The sequence below is a fragment of the Magnolia sinica genome, chromosome 12, assembly GCF_029962835.1.
Source record: "Magnolia sinica isolate HGM2019 chromosome 12, MsV1, whole genome shotgun sequence".
Classification (NCBI taxonomy): Eukaryota; Viridiplantae; Streptophyta; class Magnoliopsida; order Magnoliales; family Magnoliaceae; genus Magnolia; species Magnolia sinica.
The window spans coordinates 65,324,596-65,348,307 of NC_080584.1; the positions used below are offsets into that span (position 1 = coordinate 65,324,596).

General features: G+C 41.7%; 1 protein-coding gene across 1 annotated transcript; it reads right to left on the reverse strand.

Annotated features, from left to right (window-relative positions):
• Positions 1-591: 591 nt before the first annotated feature.
• Positions 592-8,277, reverse strand: LOC131220178 (cysteine-rich receptor-like protein kinase 10). Its single transcript, XM_058215142.1, has 6 exons — positions 7,205-8,277; positions 3,676-3,866; positions 2,752-2,962; positions 1,539-1,776; positions 1,050-1,200; positions 592-977 (listed from the first exon to the last, which is right to left on the reverse strand). The coding sequence occupies exons 1-6, from the start codon at positions 8,196-8,198 to the stop codon at positions 669-671; spliced, it is 2,094 nt and encodes a 697-aa protein (XP_058071125.1). The 5' UTR covers positions 8,199-8,277; the 3' UTR covers positions 592-668.
• Between the last annotated feature and the right edge of the window lie 15,435 nt (positions 8,278-23,712).

Genomic DNA, 23,712 nt, shown 5'->3' on the forward strand with positions numbered 1-23,712 from the left:
TTAAAATTTAATATTTGAAATTTGATTATATCTAGATAGGAAATCCATCACTCGGTAAAAAGATAAGTTTCTAAAAACATTTGCTCTTCCATCTTTGGAAACTTCCTACAAAAGCATAAAAAGATACCATTTTGTTAGAAAATAGGTTATTAAATATGAAAATAACATCAGTTGTGTTTCCACTCATAAGATGTTGTCTTACTTTTGACTAGACCACTAGCGCATATGACTTCTAGACATAGAGTGCATTATATTTTCTTCCATTTATGTACATAATATTCATATTGAACATTAATTACGTTTACAGGGGTAGCCAACCTGACTTAATTTCTAAAAATGTTGCAAGTAGATCTGAACTTGACCCAAAACCTTGAGTGCAAAAATGGTTATAGACTCGTTTAAATCACACCGTTTAACTTGGTTACTAGTAGATCTGAGCACCTATCAACAACGCTAACGTCAAGAAACATACCTCCAACTGTTTCAATTCCATCAAGAAGCAACATGTATTAATCACAAAATGGAAACATATATGGAGAAGTTTTCCTTATTGACAATTTCTTTTCTTTTTTTCTTTTCTTCCTTTTTTCGCATGCTGAGGTCGAACCATGCTACTCCTTTAGATCCAATCCATCAGAGCATGAGGCTGATCCTTATGTTGGGCCCATTCACCGAGGTTCAAGGGAAGAGATAGTTACATCATTGTTTGAACAAAATTTAACACTTGCAGAAGATTTATCTGATTCAACGACAGCCCTTGCAAAGAAAAACCCCGGCTGTGTAGGTTGGGTTAGTTTCATAGATTCACTTTTGAGCATAAGAATGACCGAAGACATTGTGGGCCTATCTGTTGGATCTTGTTGAACGCATAACAGCGCAATGTGGATCCATATGAGCACTTGGTTAGTGGGACATGACTCCGCTAACAAAGGATCAATTAACTCCATCGCTCTTCCATCACACCATAATCTCCATGCCTGTAATGTCAAATTTCATGTTAGAAAATGAGATAAAGATGGATGTAAGTTGATTTTTATGAAGAATCCTACATAAATTGGGAGGCTTTCAGCATCTTCGGGGAGATGTAGACTACTGTTCCTTTTCCCACTTATGATCTCTAGCAATAGAACTCCAAAGCTGTAGACATCAGATTTCACAGAGAATACCCCTCCCATTGCATACTCTGGTGCCATGTAGCCACTGTAGGGGATGAGCAAATGCAAACATGGATTAGAAGCATTATAACTAGCTACGTGGAAATGGGCACTAGATTCACTCACACGTGACAATGTGGCAAAAGCATCTTACCACTCATCGGCTGAATCACGTTGTATCAATGTCCTACTTGGGATATCAGATGGGTACAATCAGCTTTTGTGTCGCACAGTTACATTGAATTAGACATGTACGATCTTTAGATGAGTGTCTTCAATTTCAAAACCATGTACCACATGGTCATGTGAGAGATAAGTCTTGCTAGTAGAGCTCATGGGCCATTAAATGTATTTGGAAAAATAGAATATGTCATGACAACTTACTATGTGCCGACGACTCTATTGGTATTGACCTGACTTTGATTTCCACATAAAAATCGAGCCATGCCAAAGTCAGAAATTTTCGGGTTCATCTCATAGTCCAACAAAACATTGCTAGCTTTTAGATCCCTGTGAATGATTCTGAGCCTCGAATCTTCATGGAGATAAACAAGGCCCTTTGTAATTCCACCTATGATGTTATGGCGTCTTTCCCAGCCTAATTGAGAACGTTTGACTGGATCTAAAAAGAACACAGAAATTGAGTTAGAACATGTTTAAGTCTTGTTTTTTAGAATGTAAGTGTAATTAGAAACCTTTACTTGTGTATCTTAGAAATGCAAATATAATCAAGGGGATGTTCAGATATATGGAATCCACTAGGACATCCAGGGTTGTTTGTATAAACGGGAGATCATAGATTCCATGACATAATAATTGTAGTTATCAATAGTGCCAATTTCTTGGCAAAAGAACAAACTAATTGTTGTGTTGTAAAATTAGGATTTCCACTTGCATACAAACAACTCGCCTAATTTTAGAGTCCAATATTTTCTACATCAATGACATAAAATTGTAGCAAAAGTTTCTAACATGATACAACTCTCCTCATTTTTCTATGCTTGGGATTGACAATGAGAGCACAAATTAAACTCATAGACTCTATAATAGCCTATTACATAGGTTGATTAAAATCAATGACTTTAATTATTGGATAATTTATGTTATTCATGGAATCTAAAATCCCATGATATCAGTTGATTTTGGCCTATATATATATTCCATCGCTATATTAACCTTTCGAATGGCCATCTAAAGTGATGAAAACCAACCATTTAGTAGCTAAAACCTCAATTAGCAATAAAAAAAATTGCATCATATAGTCATCGGCACACAATTAAAGGGTAAGGAAATTGCCAAAAGTCCATTTGTTTAAAGTATTTAAGTTGGTACAACATTTTGTCACATACACTGTACGTCCTGCTAGATGATTGGTTCTAATCATAATACAACAGTGGAGATTGTGAGGCATGTGACAATTCAATTTGACTGAGCGAGCTAGTAAAATTTTAAACACTAGTGTTGGGCTGAAATTTGGGCCTCATTTCATTTGTCTCCAGCTTTGGTTAGCTTTGTTTAAAGTGTGAGTGTGTTCTAGACATGTCATGTGTGTCTGTGGTAAGATTTAGAAACCGAAGAAAAGAACAAAGGGCCAAACCAAAGAGGAAGGCATCGAGGCTTGTATTTGGCATATATTCATAGATGAGCAGTTTCTCTCTTCTCTCTATGCAGTAGTACAAGAGCCTCACAAGATTCCTATGTTGGAGTTTAGCAATCAATGTAACTTCATTCTTGAATTCCTCCAAACCTTGCCCTGAGCAACTTGATAGCCGTTTAACTGCTATCTCCTTTCCATCAGATAGCATTCCCTGAAATGATTTGCAATGTAATGGTTGGTTAATTTTTTATTTTCAAAAAAAAAAAGAAGAAGAAAAGAAAGAAAACAAAACATGTATCCTATTTTGTTTAAGCATTATTTAACTACTCAATATGTAATCCTACGTTGGGATGCTCAAGCAGCTTAAACTCCAAACATTCAATTTAAGTTAAGAAAATTAAATTAACGAGGTTTTTGAGTATGTAATGAGGTAATAACCCTTAAATTATTGCCATTAATTTTAGGGCATGTTTTGATCAAGGGAAAATGAAAGAAAGTAAAAGTAAACACTTATACATTTATATATAAACGTTTAACTATGTTTGGATAACTAAAATAGCAGTGAATTCCATGTACAATCATTAATTTTCCATAGTCAATTTCCCTACACAAGATATGATTTGAGGATTGTCTCATAGAATTAAGATTTCCATTTAATATTCAAACAATAACTCTAAAACTAGAATATATGGTTTAATAGGGCCATCACTTCCTTAAGAATCCATCACTGGATAATCATTATATATTTCTTTTCCTAACTTTTGTTTTTTCCCAATCCAAATGTGCCTTACAGGTGCTTGGAAAATTATATATGTTTCTTGTATGATATTTCTTTTGCTAACTTTTGTTTTATATTAGGCTAATAATCTATAATAATTTTGATTATGCATCCATAAACATGCACCTTTAGAGAAGTGTCATTACCTTATAAACAGGTCCAAATCCACCTTCTCCAAGCTTATTTTCATTAGAGAAGTTATCTGTAGCAACCTGTATTGCAGCTAAGTTGATGATTGGCAATTCTAGATTTTGATCACCTTGCATACCAACATCCACGAATTCTGAACCATACGGAGTCCTCAAATAATGTGATAATGCTTGTTGTTCTTCTTTCTCTGATGTAAAGATGTGAAACAATCGCATCTGTCAATTTTTGTATTTTTAAATAATCTATCTCAGAATCAAGGGATATTCGATGATGTAAATGAACTCAATATCAATAATACGATGATTGTTCTTCATACACTCTCTTTGTTATATTTGAATAAGATAATCTCCCAAATCAATATCAATAATATGATGGCAATTTCACTAAATGGTGATTGAGGTCCCTTGCTTGCCCTATCCATGTGCCTATGGCTACATGCTCAGATGTTCCAGACCATTCATATGACAGTCAGGCTTATTTGTGCTTCGAATTGGACTTTCAAAAAGTTATGACAATTAATGGTCTATTTACAGGAGAAAATTGGTTAGATTTACGGTCCTATGTTTCCAAGTAAGTGTGCATTCATGGAAGGACCCAATACATTGATGGTGCTGATCACCCATCATCTTTTAGTTGCGTGGGCCTAATCGTGGATATGCCAAGTGGAAATGATGACAAGCACAATAAGTCAAAATATGATATTTCACAGGTGAACTTTAACTACTATGGCTAAGGCCCGTAGCTGGTAGAGCCATCAGGCCAAAAGTACATCCTGACGCCTGCCCATAAAATTGCTGGCCTAGGTTCAAACTTGGGTCAGGCTTGAAATTTCAGGCCTAAAATTTAATATAGACTTAAGAGTGGCCAAACATTGGGCTATGAAGATGTAAATGGGCTTACGTTCAAACTTGGATCAGGCTTGAATAGAAAATGTTGTTAAATTCAAATATGAGTGCTTCCTCTTCATATTTTGAGTCCAAAAATTCTCTGAGCCTAGCCCATTGAATGTTAAGCTCAAGCCTAACCCATGGGGGATTTGCCAAAAGGAACCCCGGCCCATGCTAATGACATCATGTTTATTTAGTTTCTTTACCTTTGTGTATTGTCTTTCTTCCTCGTAGATAACAGCAAATGCAAAAACTAGAGAGAGCCGTTCCCAAAATTGAGGTAACAACGACTATGATTATAACCCTTGATTTGTTCCCTGTAGTAAAAGAAAATGATTAGTCATTTTCAATGCAATGCATGCACATCATTAGCTAGGTCTATGTTCATTTATTTATTTATACATTTACCAAATGGTGCGAGCATGCAGGAGATAGACTTTTTTTTTTTTTTTTTCAAAAGTAACTCTATTTTCATTGATTAGAGACGGGAGATAGACTTTGTATGGCTCATGAAACCATTATTCACACACACACAGACTTATTTATTAGGTTATATTGAGATTATGCAATGCTTCAATTTATATGTACATATGGATGTAATTACTTTATGATGATGCATGCAGGTATGAATTGGCCTTTTAGATAAGGTGGGACCAATATTCATTGTATAAGATATGCTATTGTGTAGGTATGTACCACAAGAGTAATGTCTTTTAAGATGCATGTACATATGGAATATATCTTGCCCTAATTTAACAGATGATCAAGTTAAGATCTTACCACTTTTTTTGTTTTTTTTTTTTGGAAGAAGAAGTTTTATTCACTGAGAAGGGGGATACACAAACATTCAGGCCACTGTCCTGTATGGGTTTTATCCAGACCATCCAACCATTTTGCCATATTATTTTAGAATATAAGGTAAAAAATGAGGAGATACAATGCGCAGGTGAAGCATAAAGTGGGGATTAAACAAGTACAGTAGAAAACTTACCGGTGACAACCGAAGTTTTGGATTGTGTATTTCCTTATTTCCATGTCTGTGTGACCTTATGGAAATATTGCATGGCGCATAAACATCACGGTGGGCCTAGAATATTCCAACAGTGGTAGTTTTTATCACAACTACTTCCTTGTGATCTGGTTCAATTGAGCCCAGGATCTGCCTCATTTTTTGGCTTTTTATTCTTATATGATATGAAAAAATGGATAGCCGGTGTGGATAGAACCCATACATCACAGTGCTCCCCAATTGCCATCCATTTAAACGTGTGGGTCAAAATTGTGGCAGACCCAAGGCTTAAGTGGACCACACGGTGTGATTGACCACACTGTTAAATGGTTCTTTGGTGCCTTAGAAGTTTTGAACTAGCTGATGGTTGTGTGTTCCCTCCATCCCAGTGTATGTGACCGTATCAACAGGTTAGATGGGAAATAAATATAACGGTGGCCCTCGGGAAAGTTTCTACTGTAGGCCTCAATAAAGCTGCTGTTTCTGTGGTGTGGTCTACTTGAGCCTTGTATCTGCCTAATGTTTGGGCTCAAACCCTAGAATGATCCAGCAAAATGGCTATATACATCACCGTTGGCCCGAAAGCCCGTGTCCTCCAGTCGGGTCAGGCCGCAATGCACTTCCTCCTAAAATAATTTGGAAAAATGGCCTTTTTTTATTATTATTATTTATAATATGAAACTTTCCATTGCAAGAACAATATATAGCAGGGTAATTTCCGGCAGGCCCTCTGACAAAATGAAGCAGGCCCACTACCCTAAAGCTAGGAAGAGAGCTGAAAGCAAAAGAGTTGGGCTTTCCAAAGGTTGCCCAGGCTCACTCTATCCAGCAACAGCAGACCGCGAATGGAGGAGGGGCGATCTCCCAAGGAATTGAAGATCTGGTCTTGTTGCTCATTGGTCCCTAAACGGGATAGGCCATCTGCAACCGAGTTGGCCTCCCAGAGGGTGTGGGCGAGCCAAACATCCATGCACGTGGTATCCATAATCCTAACCATCCAATACTACATGGACCATGAAGGACGGGACTGCTTGGTGAGGGCGGAGACCACACAATTTGAATCACTCGCCACCTCCACCTTCGCGAAACCGCACCGCATGCACTCTACAAGGCTCTCCAGAATTGCTCTGATCTAAACCCTGGTATTGGATCCGACACCATAGGTTGCCTACAAGGTGAAGGGGAAGTTGCCAGCCGAGTCCCTTCCATTTGAAAAAATGGCTGGACGGCTTGGGTAAAACCCATAAATCACGTTGCTGCCCGGACTGTGTCTGTCCAGGGAGAGGCAAGACGGGAACGGATCGGCCACTGACCATGCCACTAGCCAATGGCTAGTGGAGGTTTTGGATCAAGCTGTATATATATATATATATATATATATATATATATATATATATTCCTTCATCCAAGTCTTTCTGAACTAATCAACAGGTTAGATGTCAAATAACCATTACAGTGGGCCCCGGGAGGTTTTCAATCGTGGAAATTCAATCATTACTGTTTTCACATGGTGTGGTCGATATGAGATTTAGATCTACCTCATTTTTCGGATCAAGCCCTAAAATTATATTTAAAAATGGATGGACGGCGCATACATCATTGTGGGTCCATATAGCACCGATCACCGGCCAAACCGCGTCCGGGAAGGATGCAGGAAGCACGGTGTGCACCGTGATATTGTGCAGTTGAGCCATGACATTAAGCAAATGAGTCCCCATTCTTCTTCATTATAATTTTTGAGTGAAATGCAAACAAGGAATGGAAGAAATAATAGTAATAGAAGAAATAATCCTACCATCAGTTTTAGTTGTGTTAGAAGCATTTCACCTGGCGGTGGTGGCGGTGGTGGCCGAGAAAGAACTGGAGGAGTCGCAACAGGCAGCGGAGGCGATGGGGCTTCAATGAAGGGATATACCTCATATCTAATAAGACAACTCATTGACAGAACCTGCCCTCCTAAATTTCCATGACAACAATTCTGAAGCCAGCCGATCATTTGTTGCAGACATGACTGGCAATCCTTTCTTGATATATCTCGAACGCACTCAACTGATCCATATATTTGAAAGTCAGGAGAACTCACTGAGCCAGCAGCAAACATGGACGGAGACAGCTCTATAGTGGACAGGTTGTTCAACAACTCTCTTACCAGTTGATTGAAAAGATCTGGATTCCGAGCATTATTTGGATTTGGAAGGGAATACTCGGGGACAATATCAGGTTCGGAAAAGAAGCGTTGGTTGGAGTAACGTAGAAGGCACATGTCGTATGATATGAATGCTGCCATCTTGTTGGGACAGAGGTGGACGATATCAACCATTGAAGTATTTAAGCATTCTCGGCAGGTATCAGATGAAACATCGCTCCGGCATTGGGCGAGCCCATAGACCTGATTAGGGTCTACGCCGAAGGAGGTGTTGTAGTAGCCGTTGGAGGGAGTTGTGGTATTTAGAGATTGGAGGAGATGGTTGAGGTTGGTTTGGTATTGGCTCCCGTTGGTGTAATTGCCTTGAGACGACTGGCAGAGGCTGTACAAGACTTGGGTCCTGATGGGGCTTGGAAAGAGCAAGAATAAGCAAGTGTATAGGAATAAATGGATGGTTTTAGACGGAAGAAGATACATTCTGCAGAGAGAGAGAGAGAGAGAGAGAGAGAGAGAGAGAGATGATAATTTTGAGTGTTCTGATATGAAATTATTATGAGACGATAAGATCGTTTATTTACAGTTTCACCTGATAGAATCTACGAGACTATATTTGAGACGCTTGGTCTAATGGAATATATTTAAATGACCAAAATACCCTTTCCGAGGAGACCATGCTTGCGCGGCCGCAGTCTGAGGCAGAGCTGCAATTTAGGTTCGGTTTAGCCTCAACCCGATTGACCCAACGCAGGTCTGGGTTGGGTTGGGTTGGATCGGGTTCTCAAGGTCCTCAGGGTTTGGGTTTGAAAATGCCTAGCCATTTTGATTTGGGTTTTGTTTGGGTTGCGCTAATTCATATTGCGTTGGGTTTGGTTGATAAATAACTGTTCACACCCCATGTATAAGGTTGTGATGTAGTAATAATCTCGGTAAGACTAAGGTTGAACCTATGGGGACTGAACCTTGTACGTAATTTGAAAGTAACCAAAACTAGAACTAAAAGAAGATGTAATCTAAACTAGAAAAATTAAGAGAGTAATGGTGAATAGATTAATTAAAGACTAATAAATTTAAAGGTGGTAACTAGGGTACCAAGGATCCACTTGTAGCAATTGGGTAGCTACCTTGCATAATTTAAGGACACAACCGGAATCAGCGTCCTATCTTATCCAATTATTAAGAGGAGAATTGTCAGATCTCTGAACTTCTCATTGATCTAATCATCAATAGATAAGAGTGGTGAAAATTTGGAAGTGATTCCGTCACCCTACTATGCATAGGAGACGATGGCAAACAACAACAATTTACCAATCTCACAACTTATCATAAAAGAATTGTGAAAGTTAGAATCGATTTCGTCACCCTACCATGCCCATGGGATGATAGTGAACAACAGGACTACCTGATTTGACAATCTGAATTCAAGAAAAAGATATTCAAAGCAATTGCAGATCCATTGTAATTTAAGTCACAACAAACCATAAAAAAAAACTAAAAAATATTCCTTCATAATCAAACTAGAATCCAGGAGAATTCAACCAGACATAAATCAAAACAAAGCCAACATCCTAATCACGCTGCAAGCTTCACCTCTTAACCCTAGTTAAGAGGTTTAGCTTGACATGATCAAGCAAAAATCTCTAAAAAAATAAATAGATAAACTAAGCAAAGATTAAAGAAAATGAAGAAAAAGAAGAAACACCATAGTCGGTTGCCCTTCTCTCTCTCCTCTCAGTCTTCACGTGTGCCAGATCCTGGATTGCCTCCACAGCTGCCCATTTCCACGTCCAAGCTTTGATGGGCATCTCCTCTCTCTCTTTCTTCTTATAGCAATCAGCCCCAAGGGCGGTGGACTGGACGTCGGTTGTTAAGTAATTACGCAGCAAAGATGGTGCAGAGAACACTTGCGAAATGCGAAGCAAAAGACTCAGCCAACTTGTGTTTTTCCCATTGTTTCGGCCCATGGTCATTTCACATGCATGATCTGAGCCATTCAGGCTCCTTAGGGGTGATCAGCTACCCTATATGAAAGGTTTGGACAGCCAGGATCGTCGGACCGATCCTAGCCACGAGTGCAAATCATAGCCCGGATCAGTTAGGTCTCGGACTCTTTTTATGCATCCATCGCAAGTCGACTTGCGCTGATGCTTGGTGGGGCCCATGATCGACAATGAAAGAGAAATCCACGCCATCCATTAGAATCAAAACGAAAAAAAGGTCAGATATGGCTGATTTTGGATCTAGTTAGGTGTGGCCCATGGAGTTCTTCTTGGCGCCATCCATCTTGCGCATAGGCCTTCATTTACATGTAACCTCTGAGTAAATCAAGAAGCGGGCCAGGGTACGGCCTGTTTCTCCTCCCAGTTCGAATGGACGGTTCAGATTTCTCGTCCGGATTAATATGGTAGCCCACCGACATCCGTTCCTAGTTCTCTGTTCGGACGTTTCGCAACGGCGGAAGATCAGGAATTCGAATCCCTTTTGATTTTGTCTATCAAGGGCTATTTGACCAATTTTATCGGTTTGGTGCACTGCTAGTGCACAGCCGATGTGAATTCCAGTCACGTAAAGTGGGTCCCACATTGATGTTTTTGATAAAACTACACCGTCCATCAGCCTTCCTATCCTATTTAAGTGGTCGAGTTCAAAATTGAAGCATATCCAGAGATCAGGTGGGCCCCAAATAGATGATTTATGGGTTGATCTTTCCATTGGGCCACTTTCACAAGGATCCAGTGGCTGAAATTCAATGTGTACAGTTATTTTATGGTCCTTAGGTCAGATATAAAGTTTCGAGTCGAACTGATGGTGCAAACCTAGTGATCTTGTATTCTGGACGATTTCCAGACCTCTTCATTGTTGATCACATGATTTTCTTGAATCTTTGGCGTGTAAATCCTTCGATCTCGATCACCTGGGTCTGTCCCTTGCCTTTGTGATTCTTCAGCGTTAAATCCATGCCTTTAGCATCATTTTCAGTCCACACTCCTAAATACATCTTGCATCACAAACACGATTAAAGCAGGGCGTTAAACGATATCATGATCATAAAATCAGGTAATAACTGGGGTCTAAAATACAATATTTAACCCTCAACAATAACCACATGTACTTGGGTTGAGTCAGGTTCTGTAAGACCCGTGTCCTAGTCCGTACTGTTCCGTTGGCTTCCGCGGTCCTTCCGGTCAAATTTCGGCAACCTTGGCACCATATCCGGTGTTTGCGCACGATCCGAAGTCAGGTCCCGCGCACCGACTTCGGCTTGATCCGAAAGTTGTATCATAGCGACCGCGTCATCGCCGTTGTTCCAACGCCATGACTTGCGCACCGAACCGATACCCAGGCAAGAAGATGCCGATCTACGTTTATTCCGAAGAAACACCGCGCGTTGCGGATTTCGAGGGAATCTCTACTATTAGTCCCATTAATCGACCATTAATGTAAGCCTTACCTCAAGTACATCAACCCATTCCCTCTTTTTTTCAAAAGTCCACCTTCTTTCCACCTCACCACTCCTCTTTTCCAAATTTCAACAACAACCATACACCTTTTACAATTTTTCAACCCAACCCATCACTCCATCACCTCACCTCACCCATCCATATCTTCTTTCTCTCCCTCATTTCTCAAAAATCTCCAAGCAACCCCAAGCCTCAAACGTCCAAGCTTCCTCTCCCTCTCAAGTGTGGCCCACCTTCCATCTTCCATCTACACCCTCTCATCTCTCATCCCCACCATCAAGAGTCCATCAACCTCCATCAAAGTTGAAGCTAAGGAGCATTGGAGTCTAAGGGACCAAGAAGAAGGAAGATAAGGTGAGTGATTTGTCATTATTTTAAATTTTAGGGCCCACTTGTTGGTGGGACCCATTTGGATGTATGTGATTTAATCAAGAGGGCCCATAGTGGCGGGGTTCCTCTATCTCACCGTATGTCTCTCTCTATCTCTCTCTTTCTCTCTTTCTTTATAATGGTGTGGATCCCACCAATATGTGTTACATCTACCCCGTCCATCTACATCAGACGGTGTGGCCCACTCTATTACAGGTGATGATCCACACCATCCACTGTTTGGGTGCCTGGCTTCATTACGTTTAAAGATATTATAATATTATTTTATATACATGTTATATTTTATAATATATATATATAATATATATTATGTATATATTATATGTATATATGTTGGTGGGCCACATCTACGTGGGACCCACCCCAATAATATATTTATGTATGCCGTCTAGCGTCCCTGGACGCTGGACGTTGGCAAGTGAAGTGTTAATGGCGTGGGTGTGTACTAACAAACAAAAAAAAAGGGAAAAAGTTACTTTTAGGGTGGACCATTCATATAGGCCCCACCTTGATTCAGGTATTTGATCCAATCCGTCTATCCTCTTCCTTGGATTATTTTAGACGTTGAGCCAAATTTTGGAACCAATCCAGTTCTCAAGCGGGCCATACCATAGGAAATAGACGTATCACCATTGAAACCCACTTTGACCCTTCCATTCGCCAACAACATGTTGCATATTGGTCTCATTTCGTCGATCATGAGTCGTAGAATCTTATGGCTGGATCGGATCGGACTGATGTGGGCCCTACCACAGAAAATCTGCAGAAATACTGTTTTCTTTAAAAAAAAAAAAAAAACAAAAGACAAAGGCAAGGAGGCAGCAGCGCTGACGCTGCTACTGCCACCGCCTGCGGACGCTGACGGACGGCGGTGAGCTGGGCCTCACGGCTCCAGCTGTGGGCCCCACCGTGATGCGTGTCGACCATCAACACCGTGCATTTGATGGGTCCCCTCAGACCAGGAGGCTTCCCCAAATCCCATCTGTATCAGAAACTCAGGTGGGCCGCACCATTTAAAATCATGTGTAGACATGCCTAAACATATAAAAACACTTGGCGGGGCCTACCTGAAATTTGGATGCGGCTGAAACTTGGTCTGAATGTTCAGTCAAGTGGGACACGCATAATGGACGGGCTGGATCAGTGGACCACATCACAGTGGGCCCCCAAATCATGACCCTATGAACGGTTTAGAAAAAAAAAATGTTCCAGTGTGACCCTTTGAGAGGTTGGGTGGCAACAAACATCACTATGGGCCCTACCCTCCTATGGTCCACGTGAATTGTTTGGATGGCAAACAAACATCGCAGTGGGTCCTACTCAAGGTCCACGTGACCTTATGAATGGATTGGATTGCAAATAAATATCACAGTGGGCCTTACCTTGGTCCACGTGACTTTATAAACAGTTGGGTGGAAAATAAACAATATGTTGGGCCTTAAGTTGGGTGGAAAATAAACATTATATTGGGCCTTAAGCTGGGTGGAAAATGAGCATTTTGGTGGGCCCCACTTATGTATGTGCTGTAAACCATACCCTCCATTAGAGTGGGCTTCATCATGATGCATGTGTTTCATCCGACTATCCAACCATTTTGGAGATAATTTAAGGCCCATTTTATGAGGCCCATTGTGATGTATGCAAGGCCCATGTGACTAGGCCCACGTGGATGCATTGGTGGCCCGTCATTGAGGCTTACCTTGATAAACGTATACGAGACCCATGCATGAGGCCCATTTGATGTATTAGAGGCCCAATGGGATGTACATGAGGCCCATTTCATGATTTATGTGTTGACCCTTATAGCGGCAGTGCCTTGGGAGCAATGATGGTTTGATGTCCACATTGTAAGGTTAATATTGGTTAAATGTCCGCATTACGACTCTCCCTAAGGCCCATTAATAGGCCCATGTCTGTAGTATATAGGCCGTCTAGGCCCATCTTCATGTTGATCAGAGCCCATCACCACATAACATGTATAGCATGGATCCATGATTTATGATCATACGCATCATATGTATGTCTGATATGAGGAGTGACCGATCATAGCATATGCCTTTGGGCAGACTGTTTATGGGCTCCCTGATAGGCGGGGTTGTCTCATATAAGTGCATGGTATATACAGGACTGTTGCATGACTGATAGTGTGACTCATGCACTTGCATTTGTGTGATTGTAGTTACTGTATGCCCTAGCGACATCAGGGCCATAGCCTCCATAGACACATCGTGGATGGCTGGGTTGGATACCGGAAATATTTGGCTCTAGCATACGGGCGCCATAGACGTCCCTAGGTGAAAATCTCTAAACTTGATGGTACCAGAGGATGACTCCAACATCGAGACCGAGTGGATATATGAGCGAACGAGGGCCGAATACCAGGAGGCCGCGTCTCCCACTGTGTCGTGGTCGGTTGGAAAGGAGTGTGGCCTTACTCGCCTGAGGGTAGGGGGCAATACTAGGCTGAGTTTGACCAGGTCGCGAATGGGTCCGCTATCGACGTGCCGGATAGGTATTGGCAGACTATTGGCCAGGCGGATAGTGAGGTTTCTTACGCTCACTTGGACTGTGCGACTAGGAGAGCGACAGTGCCATTTGGAGTGTATTGAACCCCGGTGATTATCCAGAATGAGAACTGTACTGATACATAATGAGGATTGGCATGCCTGAGTTGCATCTCGCATCGCATGGCCGTAATATGGCCAATGGCATTCATATGTTGCACCGCATAGCCTTGGTACGGCTGATTACATTCATGTACTCATCACCATGATTCCGCATTACTCTGACCTTGCATTTTGAGCACGCTTATATTGCGCATATACTTACACCACCCTCTAAGCTTTCTATAAGCTTATGCACGATTGATGCGTGCAGGTGACGCTAGGACGCAGTCGCAGCCATAGTCTCGCTATAGTTGGAGCGTGTAGCCGAGCTTCTGGAGTTTTGTTTCTTTTGTTACATTGTATTTTTCCTTTCAGTCGCATTGTACTCAAAATGTTTTTTATCATAGTGGATTTTGTGGTGGTGTTCTTATGGTTATTGTTGTGGGTTATGCTTTTGTTATGCTCATTATGAATCAGACTGATGATTTGAAATCCTCCTTGTGGTATCCCAGGATCGAAACTTGGTGAATGGGTGCCGGGATTCGAAAATGGGGTTCTACGGAGGCTGTCGGCACCGAATTCGGCGATCGAAAATTTTGTGAGCCCAGTTTCCGAGTTCGGGGTGTGACAAGTTTGGGTTTGGCTGGGTTGAGTGTAGAAGACCCCAAGTTGAGTTGTAGTAGTCATCTCGGGTTGGGTCCCAAAGAGGTTAGTTTGGGCTTGAGTTAACCCTTAAGCTGGCCACGCCTGCCCAATTTACACCCCTAGCTTTAGTGAGCAACACTATTCGCTGCCGTGGATGGACAAATTTATGTAAATAAGATCTACCCTATCCGTAAGGTGCACCACCCATGCAGGTCTTGATCTATTTATTTATTTATTTATCTATTATTTCTTCAACCAAAAGGAGTTTATGTTGAAAAGGATATGAAACGCATCAACACTATACAAGGCTAAAGTTTGAGCAGGGCCAACGCAAATGCCCACGAGCTCACTTATTGTTTGAAAGGAAAGAAAGAACAAAATGGAAGAAAACGAAAAGGGAAGTAGATCAGGCCACTCATATGCTGCCCAACCCGACTCTATCTAAGAACAGAGTACCACGAGTTGTAGGGGGGAGGTCTTCCAACTAGCTGAAAAATCGGTTCTCTTGGCCGTCACTCCCCAATTGGGCTAGGCCATCCACAACAGAGTTGGCCTCTCTCAGGATGTGGGTCAAGCAAACCTCCATACTTTCCTTGAGATATTTGAACCGAGCCCTCCAATACCACGTAGGTGATGAGCCAAGGGAATTGTTGGAAAGGATCTCCACCATCGATTTCGAGATGCTAGACTCCTCCACCCTAGTGAGCCCAATCGTTGCACACTGGGAAAGCTCATCTATAATGATGTAGAGCGGGTCGCGGATAATTTCATGGCTAAGATAGACCAGAAAAGGCCCGATCGGAGAATGAGATGATCCGGACCGTCAAAACTTAAAATGGACGCATCTCACAAACCGAAATGAGTTATCGGATGTAAAATATATGATTTTGGGGTGGGATGAGCTGCTTTAGTCATCTAACCCAACTATGTCGGGTTACACAAACCGAGTTTGCAAAATACCATCAGATCGATGATCATTTCCCTATTTTAATTCCGTTCTTACTATAAATAGTAAGTTTTAGTTTGATTATAACTCTTCATCCATTAGGCTTTAGGAGTTGTGCCCAACATGAAAAGCGCTTCGAATAATTAGGATAATAACGTGGTGAAGACGAATAGGACACTTACTGTTTTTGTCTAAAAACCTTGCGCACTAGTAGACATCATGATTGTCTATAAATAATAAGTTTACTATTTATAGTAAGTTGTGAATTCTATGAGTTTTAGTTGTAGTTTGATTCTGAATTTATTCCATTGCTTAGTATCCCTATTTAAAGGGTTGTGAACTCATTTATATCCATCATTAATCAATTTTGAATTTTATGGAATTTATTTTCTATTTTCTTATTCTTTTCCTCATTATTCGAGAAGTCGTTGCGAGGAGTTTAAAGAAGTTCTGTGGATTCGGAACAGTTATCCCCTTAAGGAAGCCAGTGCTCAACCTTACGTCGTTCCTACGCCATATAATTGCCTTGATCTTGATCTATGAGACCTGTTTAAAACCTCTAAATCCATATGGCCAGGTGATTTTAGCTTTAGAACCGACTAACACATGGAAGTACCTAGGTCATCGCGAGAAGAGTCGTATCGAGTGATATATGGAAGTACTTTCATCGTTTGAGAAGACTCATTTCAAGTGATTGGATGGCATAGCTAAACTGAGTGCCTTTATTTTTATTTTTATTTTTATTTTGTATTGAAGGCCGTCACTTCTCATTGGTACAAGCTATTGCCTACCATATCATTATAACAAAAAAAGAAAAAAAAGAAAGGCATTGCCTACCATCGACTCACATAACACTGACATTCTCTCTCAAATTTATTATCTGCTAAGCAACACAACTTTTAACACAATTCATCTTTGCCCCGCTAAGGTTTATGTGTTAGGTCCACACCAACCATCAATTTTTAGGGATCATTCTAGAACATGAGCGTAAAATGAGGCATATCCAAAGCTCAATTGGACCACTCCCCTGAAAGTGTGGGCATTGAATGAACAACTATTGAAAAGTTCTTAGGGCCAGCCTTACGTTCATTAGTCATCTAACCGGCTCACAAGCTCACAAAGAACATGATGACGGGACAATGCAAATATCAACTTGATTAGAGCCTTCCATGGCCTTGAGAAGTTCTCAACAATAAGCGTTCAATTCCTACTTTTTTCGGGGTTGTTGGTCTACTTGAGCTACATAATGGTGGGGCCCATGTAAATTTGACACATTACGAAATTATTACTTGCTATGTGGTGCAACACATTTTGGGAAGAGAGAAGAAAACCTTAAGTTGTAACATGTGGAACTTATGTGGTCCCATCCTGATGAATTTCTCTGATAAAAATCATCCATTCAGTTTTCCATATTATTTTAGGGCCTGAAACAAAAATTAACATATATTCCAAACTCAAGTGACCATACTACAAGAAATGGTAGGAATTGTATGCTTATCGTTGAAAACTTTTTAGAGTGACAAAAAGCTCAAATCAAGCTGATATTTGTGTTTCATCCAGGTGTATGCGGCCCTAGGTGGGCTTATAAAAAGGTTAGATGAAAAAAAATTAAAAGAAAAATAAATAAATAGATAAATAAGAAGAAGAAGAAGAAGAAGAGAGAACTTACGGTGGACCCTAAGAAGGTTTCAACTGTAGTTGTTCAATCCCCACTGATTTCAGTGGGGATTGAACAACTACAGTTGAAACCTTCTTAGGATGTGCCTCATTTTGTGGGTTATGCTCTAGAGTGATTTGGACAAATTGATGGGTGTTGTGAATCTAACACGTAAATCATGAGGTAGCCTAGAAAATTGTGTTATGTAGTACGCACTGACATGGACAAATGAGAAGCAACGGCACTGAATTTCCCCATGCCTTCAACATACACTCATCGGCACTCATATGAACAACAGTGGGCCCATAGCTCTGGTCGCAACTCTTTTTAATGGTGTGGTCTACTTTAACCTCACTTTTGGTTCCAAGGCACATGAGGCAGTACACCTGATGAACGGCATGAATATCATGTGCACTCTCCATGTGATCCTCTATTTAGTTATAAGCACATCCCATGGCCATGGCATTATGCAATAAAGGTGGTTAGTCTCTTTCCAATAATTGAACTTCTTTAGATGGAGGTTTGCTCGATTACATCCCCATGATTAAAATATCAAACCTGCAATTGGTTGTTTCATGTTTGATAGAAACTCCCTTGCATGGGAAATCCCCAGAAACAACTGTGATATTAAATTATTTAATCCATTGATTACGCAAAAGTTACAGTGACCATTCATGTTTAAAGAAATAGATCCAGATTAACAAAGTGAAATCTTCAGATTGTGAGCCTTTTCTTTTTCTTTTTCTTTTTTTGAATCATGCAAAGTATATAAACGGTTTAGGTCATTAGAAATTTAGATGAATTCAAAGGCTAAAGTCTCGGTGTACTGCATTTCTGTACATCCAGATGTATTTGAGCAGGCCTCCTCTTGGGGAGCCCCTTCCTAACGAAACGTTGACTTTTGTATTCACAATGAATCGTGAATTTCACTCATATGGATGGAATAATTTCACATCGATTAGATCAACTCCATCCATCAGGTGTACCACCCTGCGTTTGGAGGGGGACGAAAAACCACGCCGGTTAAAAACTCAATTAGATTACACACTAAGACTATTTGAGATGAGGTGTATATATGCATGCGTTCTAATAAATTCATCAGCCGTTCTTACCATGATGAAGGGATGCCCTGAAAATCAAGACATTACAACATTCACATTGGACATATTGAAAAATTAGAAGTTTCAGGCATGATTTTACATTGCTTCTTACGGTTGCCCTAAAAGGGCTCATATCAGTCTGCATTTTACAATTCACGGAGAAAGGACCGCAGGATCTCATACATATTGTTCCCCTACATGATGTGGCTCAAAATGTCGTCATGCTCCATGTGGGCATGCCTAGCCAGGTAGTCCAGCTGGCGAGGAAAGGATGGTATTGAAATAATAATAATAATAATAATAAGTTGGACTAATTAAAAATAATATTTTGGTCATTGAATTGTGTTATCGTGTGCAGATAACGACAGTTATATTAAGTGTTTGCCTGCATTTTCCCATTGGTTTACAAGAGGAATTATATACCTTACTCTGCCACAGTACATAAGGCAGGTTAACGGACGGATGTGATGGAAAGATGAAACAGTCAAAATTATGGGCGCACTGTTTTGGGGCTAATTGTCTGTTGGGCGTTCCGCAATTGAAAGGATTTTTTGTTTTTTTGTTTTTGTCTGTTGGGCGTTCCGCAATTGAAAGGTTAAATGAAAGTTAGCAGCTGAAATTCACACAAACAAGGAAACTTTTCAATAACACACAGCATTGAGGGCACCATGATTTGGATGGTTTAGATTGACATACACGCATGCCACATGTCAAGAAAGGTTTGAAGTTGGTATGAAACGTCTTTTTCTTGCCGTTTATGGTAGGTGTAAAGTTAATTGTATCCCTTCCCATAAACAATTATTTTCCAAAATATCATTCAATTCTTCCACTTGCAGGCGGAATAATAAAAGAGGTGTGACTCTTCGCAGGCCTAGATTTCTCCAGAGGGAAAACACTTGCTTGCATCCGAAGGCACGAGCGTGACGACAGCTTCTGTGGATAAGATCCACACCATCCATTAGTTGTGCCACCTAATGTTTGACCTTGACGCGAAAGACCACACAGATCCAAAACTTGGGTGAGCATAACGACAAGAAACTGCGTAAAATCGTGATCAAGACCTCTAATTTACCTGGTGTGACCCACTAAGTTTGGGAATATTGTATGTTTGAAAAGTATTATCATCCTGGTGATTTGTGTCAAATGAATGGATTGGATGGCATGTACAAATGACTATGTGCTGCAGACTCAACTAATGAGGTGTCCCATCCCAACCCTTTCCTCCTATGTGGCCCACTGAGCTTTTCATTGGTCTGATTTGAGGATACGAGGGAGCACGAGGCAATTCACCTGATATACTGGGTGTATCTTAGTTGCTGGTAGGCTCGCACCTTCTTGACTGCTAGTAGTTAGGCTAGCTTTCGAATAAACTAATTCGGGAAGGAAATGCTTGCTTACATTGGATATGTACTTGGGATGACTTTCTCTAACTTAAGGAGAAAAATCTAAAGTGCATGAGCTCCACCCCATCCATCAAGTACACCAACCCATGTTTAGAGGTGTACATGAGTCAAATTGAGTCAAGCTTAGCATTGCTCGACTCGGCTCGGCCTCTAGCTGACCCAGCTCAAACTCTGCTCAACTCGGTCCTCGAGCCTGACTGGCCAGCTCGTCTCAGTTTCGTCAGTAGTCCGGGCCAGTGATGTAGAGCGGGTCGCGGACAGTTTCATGGCCAAGATGGATCAGAAAAGGCCCGGTCGACGACAGAAGTGATCCGGACCATCGGACCTTAGATCGGGCGTATCTCGCAATCCGGAATGAGTTAGTTGATGTAAAATATATGATTTTGGGGTAGAACGAGCTACTTTAGCCAACCAACCCAGCTATGCCAGGTTGCGCAGCCCGGAATTGCGAAAAACCCCTTGATTGACGGTCGTTTCCCTGTTTTAATTTCGTTTTTACTATAAATAGTAAGTTTTAGTTTGATTATAACTCTTCATCCGTTGGGCTTTAGGAGTTGCGTCCAACGTGAAAAGAGCTTAGAATAATTAGGGGAACGGTTTGGTGAAGCCAAATAGGACACTTACTATTTTTGGCCGAAAACCTTGCGCACTAGTAGACATCACGACCGTCTATAAATAGTAAGTTTACTATTTATAGTAAGTCGCGGATTTTAGGAGTTTGAGTTGTAGTTTGATTATGATTTCTTTCCCATTGCTTGATACCCTTATTTAAAGGGTTGTAAACTCGTTTTTAATCATTCATCAATCAATTTCGAATTTATCAGAATTTATTTCTATTTTCTGCTTTCTTTCCTCGTGGATTCGAGAAGTCTCTGTGAGGAGTCCAGAGAAGTTCCGTGGATTCGGAATAGTTATCCTCTTGAGGAAGACGGTGCTCGACCTCACGTCCTCCTCTGCGTCAGTTTGGTATCAAAGCGAGGTTTCTCCTCGGATTGATGGCTTCTAACGATGGGTCGGGCAACAATCCCATGGGCGGTGCTCCAGGGAATTTACCTTTAACGGCGGCAGCTTTCGAAGTAGCGCAACGAGAGAATCAGCAAGCCATGCAAGGGCTGCAGGCTTCCATCGACCGCATAGCGGATCTCTTGGTGGAAAACCTAAGGCAACTCCGTGTTCCTGGTGTCAATCCTCCACCCCCAATTAATCGCCCTGATCGCAGGATAGTACCGACAGTGCATCCAAGGGTCATTCCTGAGGAAGGGGGCTCCAGTGAGGAGGAAATCGACGACATACTCTTCCAACACCCCAGACATGGCGGCGATCGAGTAGATCGAACGGATCGAGAATTCAAGATGAGGGTTGATATTCCTAGCTTCAATGGCCAATTACACATTGAGGATTTCCTCGATTGGCTTTCTGAAGTTGAGCGATTTTTTGACTATATGGACATCCCTGAAGTAAAGAAGGTCAAGCTTGTGGCCTACAAGTTGAAAGGAGGAGCTTCAGCTTGGTGGGAACAACTGCAACTCGCGCGAACCAGGCAGACGAAAGCACCAATCCGCACCTGGCAGCGGATGAAGCAGCTACTACGTGTCCGATTCCTCCCTAGCGATTACTATTAGGTATTATTCCAACAATACCAAAATTGTCGACAGGGTAGTCGATCGGTGAGAGAATACGCAGAAGAATTTTACCGCCTGGCGGCGCGTAACGATTTGGTCGAGACTGAATCGCAGCAAGTCGCCCGATTCAACGGTGGATTGCGTATGGCTATCCAGGATCGGGTCCAGATGCAGTCCGTCTGGACGATGAATGATGCGATCAAGTTGGCTACTCGTGTAGAAGTGCAACTTGAACGTCCTAACACACGGACCTATCCTACTGCAAGGATTCCTGTGGCAGGTCTGCCCCAGGGAACTGCACAGCCTAAGGGGAAGGAGCCCGTAGGAGCACGCACTCAACCTCCTACGTTTGAGAACCGAGATCAGGGAAGTGGGCAAGCTAGACCCCAAAGGGGCGTATCGACTGTTGTTGGTCCAAGTAGAATCCCGAACCCCTATGCTCGGCTAAGGCCCGATAACTGCTATCGTTGTGGCCAACCGGGCCACCTATCAAATACTTGTCCTCAGCGAAAAGTGGCAAACCTCGCCATCAATGATGGTAGTGCTGATAACGCTTATGAAGATCCAGATATTGAAGAACAGGAGCATACCACCGAGGACGAGGCAGATGATTCAGGTTGGATTCAGCAAGATCACGGTGAGTCGGTCGTCGTGAGGCGACTATTATATGCACCAAGAAAAGAAGTACATCCACAACGGCATAACATCTTCCGCACTAGGTGTACAGTGAATCAAAAGGTTTCTGACGTAATCATTGACAGTGGGAGCAGCGAGAACATCGTCTCTAAGATCATTGTAGAAAAATTACAATTGAAAACGGAGCGTCATCCCTCTCCATATACAATCGGTTAGATCAAAAAGGTCAGCGAAACAAAGGTAACTGAACGATGCACCATATCCTTTTCAATTGGCAAACATTATAAGGATGAAGTAGTATGCGATGTGGTCGACATGGAAGCATGTCACATACTACTCGGTCGGCCCTGGCAATCTGACCGTGATGCCACTCATAAAGGGCGAGATAATATATATATCTTCGTCAAGGATGGCCGGAAGACCATATTGGCCCCTATGGATCCAAAGGGACCCATGAAACTTCTAAAGTGGTGGGCCATTTTCTCTTAACCATACGGGACTTCGTGGAAGAACCCAAGGAAACAGAACAGACTTATGCATTAATTGTAAAAGGGGAAGAACTCGAGCCTACTAACATCCCTGAAATACTAAGGCCCCTCCTACATGAATTCAAAGAAATCTGGCCCGATGACCTTCCCGATGGGTTACCCCCCATGCGGGATATCCAACACCATATCGACTTTGTCCCTGGGTCCAGTTTACCGAATCATCCCCATTATCGAATGAGTCCGAATGAGTGCGAGATTCTGCAGGGACAAGTAGAGGAGTTAATCCGTAAGGGTCTTATTCGAGAGAGCATGAGTCCATGCGCTGTACCAGCTCTATTAACTCCAAAGAAAGATGGGAGTTGGCGCATGTGTGTCGACAGCCGAGCCATCAACAAAATCACCATAAAATATAGGTTTCCTATACCCCGGTTGGACGATATGCTCGACATGCTAGAGGGTGCAAAAATATTCTCTAAATTGGACCTAAGGAGAGGCTACCATCAGATTCTAATACGGTCGGGTGATGAGTGGAAAACAGCCTTTAAGACCAAGGAAGGATTATATGAATGGATGGTCATGCCCTTCGGGCTTTCGAATGCGCCTAGCACATTTATGAGATTGATGAACCAAGTTCTGAAACCTTTCATTGGGCGGTTCGTTGTGGTTTACTTCGATGATATTTTGATATACAGTCAAGACGAAACCACCCATATGGAACACCTCAAGAAGGTCCTTCAAGTGCTCGCTAAAAATAAACTGTACCTCAATTTAAAAAAGTGTAGCTTCATGACTGATAGCCTATTGTTTCTAGGTTTTGTCGTCACATCCACGGCATTCGGGTGGATGAGGAAAAGGTGAAGGCAATCAGAGAATGGCCGGTTCCTACAAATATTCACGAAGTGCGAAGTTTTCATGGACTGGCGACATTCTATCGTCGGTTTGTGAAAAATTTCAGTACCATTGTGTCACCAATCACAGATTGCATAAAGAAATGGCAGTTTCAGTGGACTGACGAAGCCGACAGGAGTTTTGTCGAAATC

Excerpts from the sequence above, each read along its gene's own strand:
- LOC131220178 (XM_058215142.1), bottom strand. The coding sequence starts at position 8,198 with ATGTATCTTCTTCCGTCTAAAACCATCCATTTATTCCTATACACTTGC. Across the intron at positions 3,867-7,204 it reads TCCTTCCCGGACGCGGTTTG|AGAAAGAAGAACAACAAGCA; the intron begins GCCGGTGATCGG and ends TCTTTACATCAG. Across the intron at positions 978-1,049 it reads CTGAAAGCCTCCCAATTTAT|GCATGGAGATTATGGTGTGA; the intron begins GTAGGATTCTTC and ends TTGACATTACAG.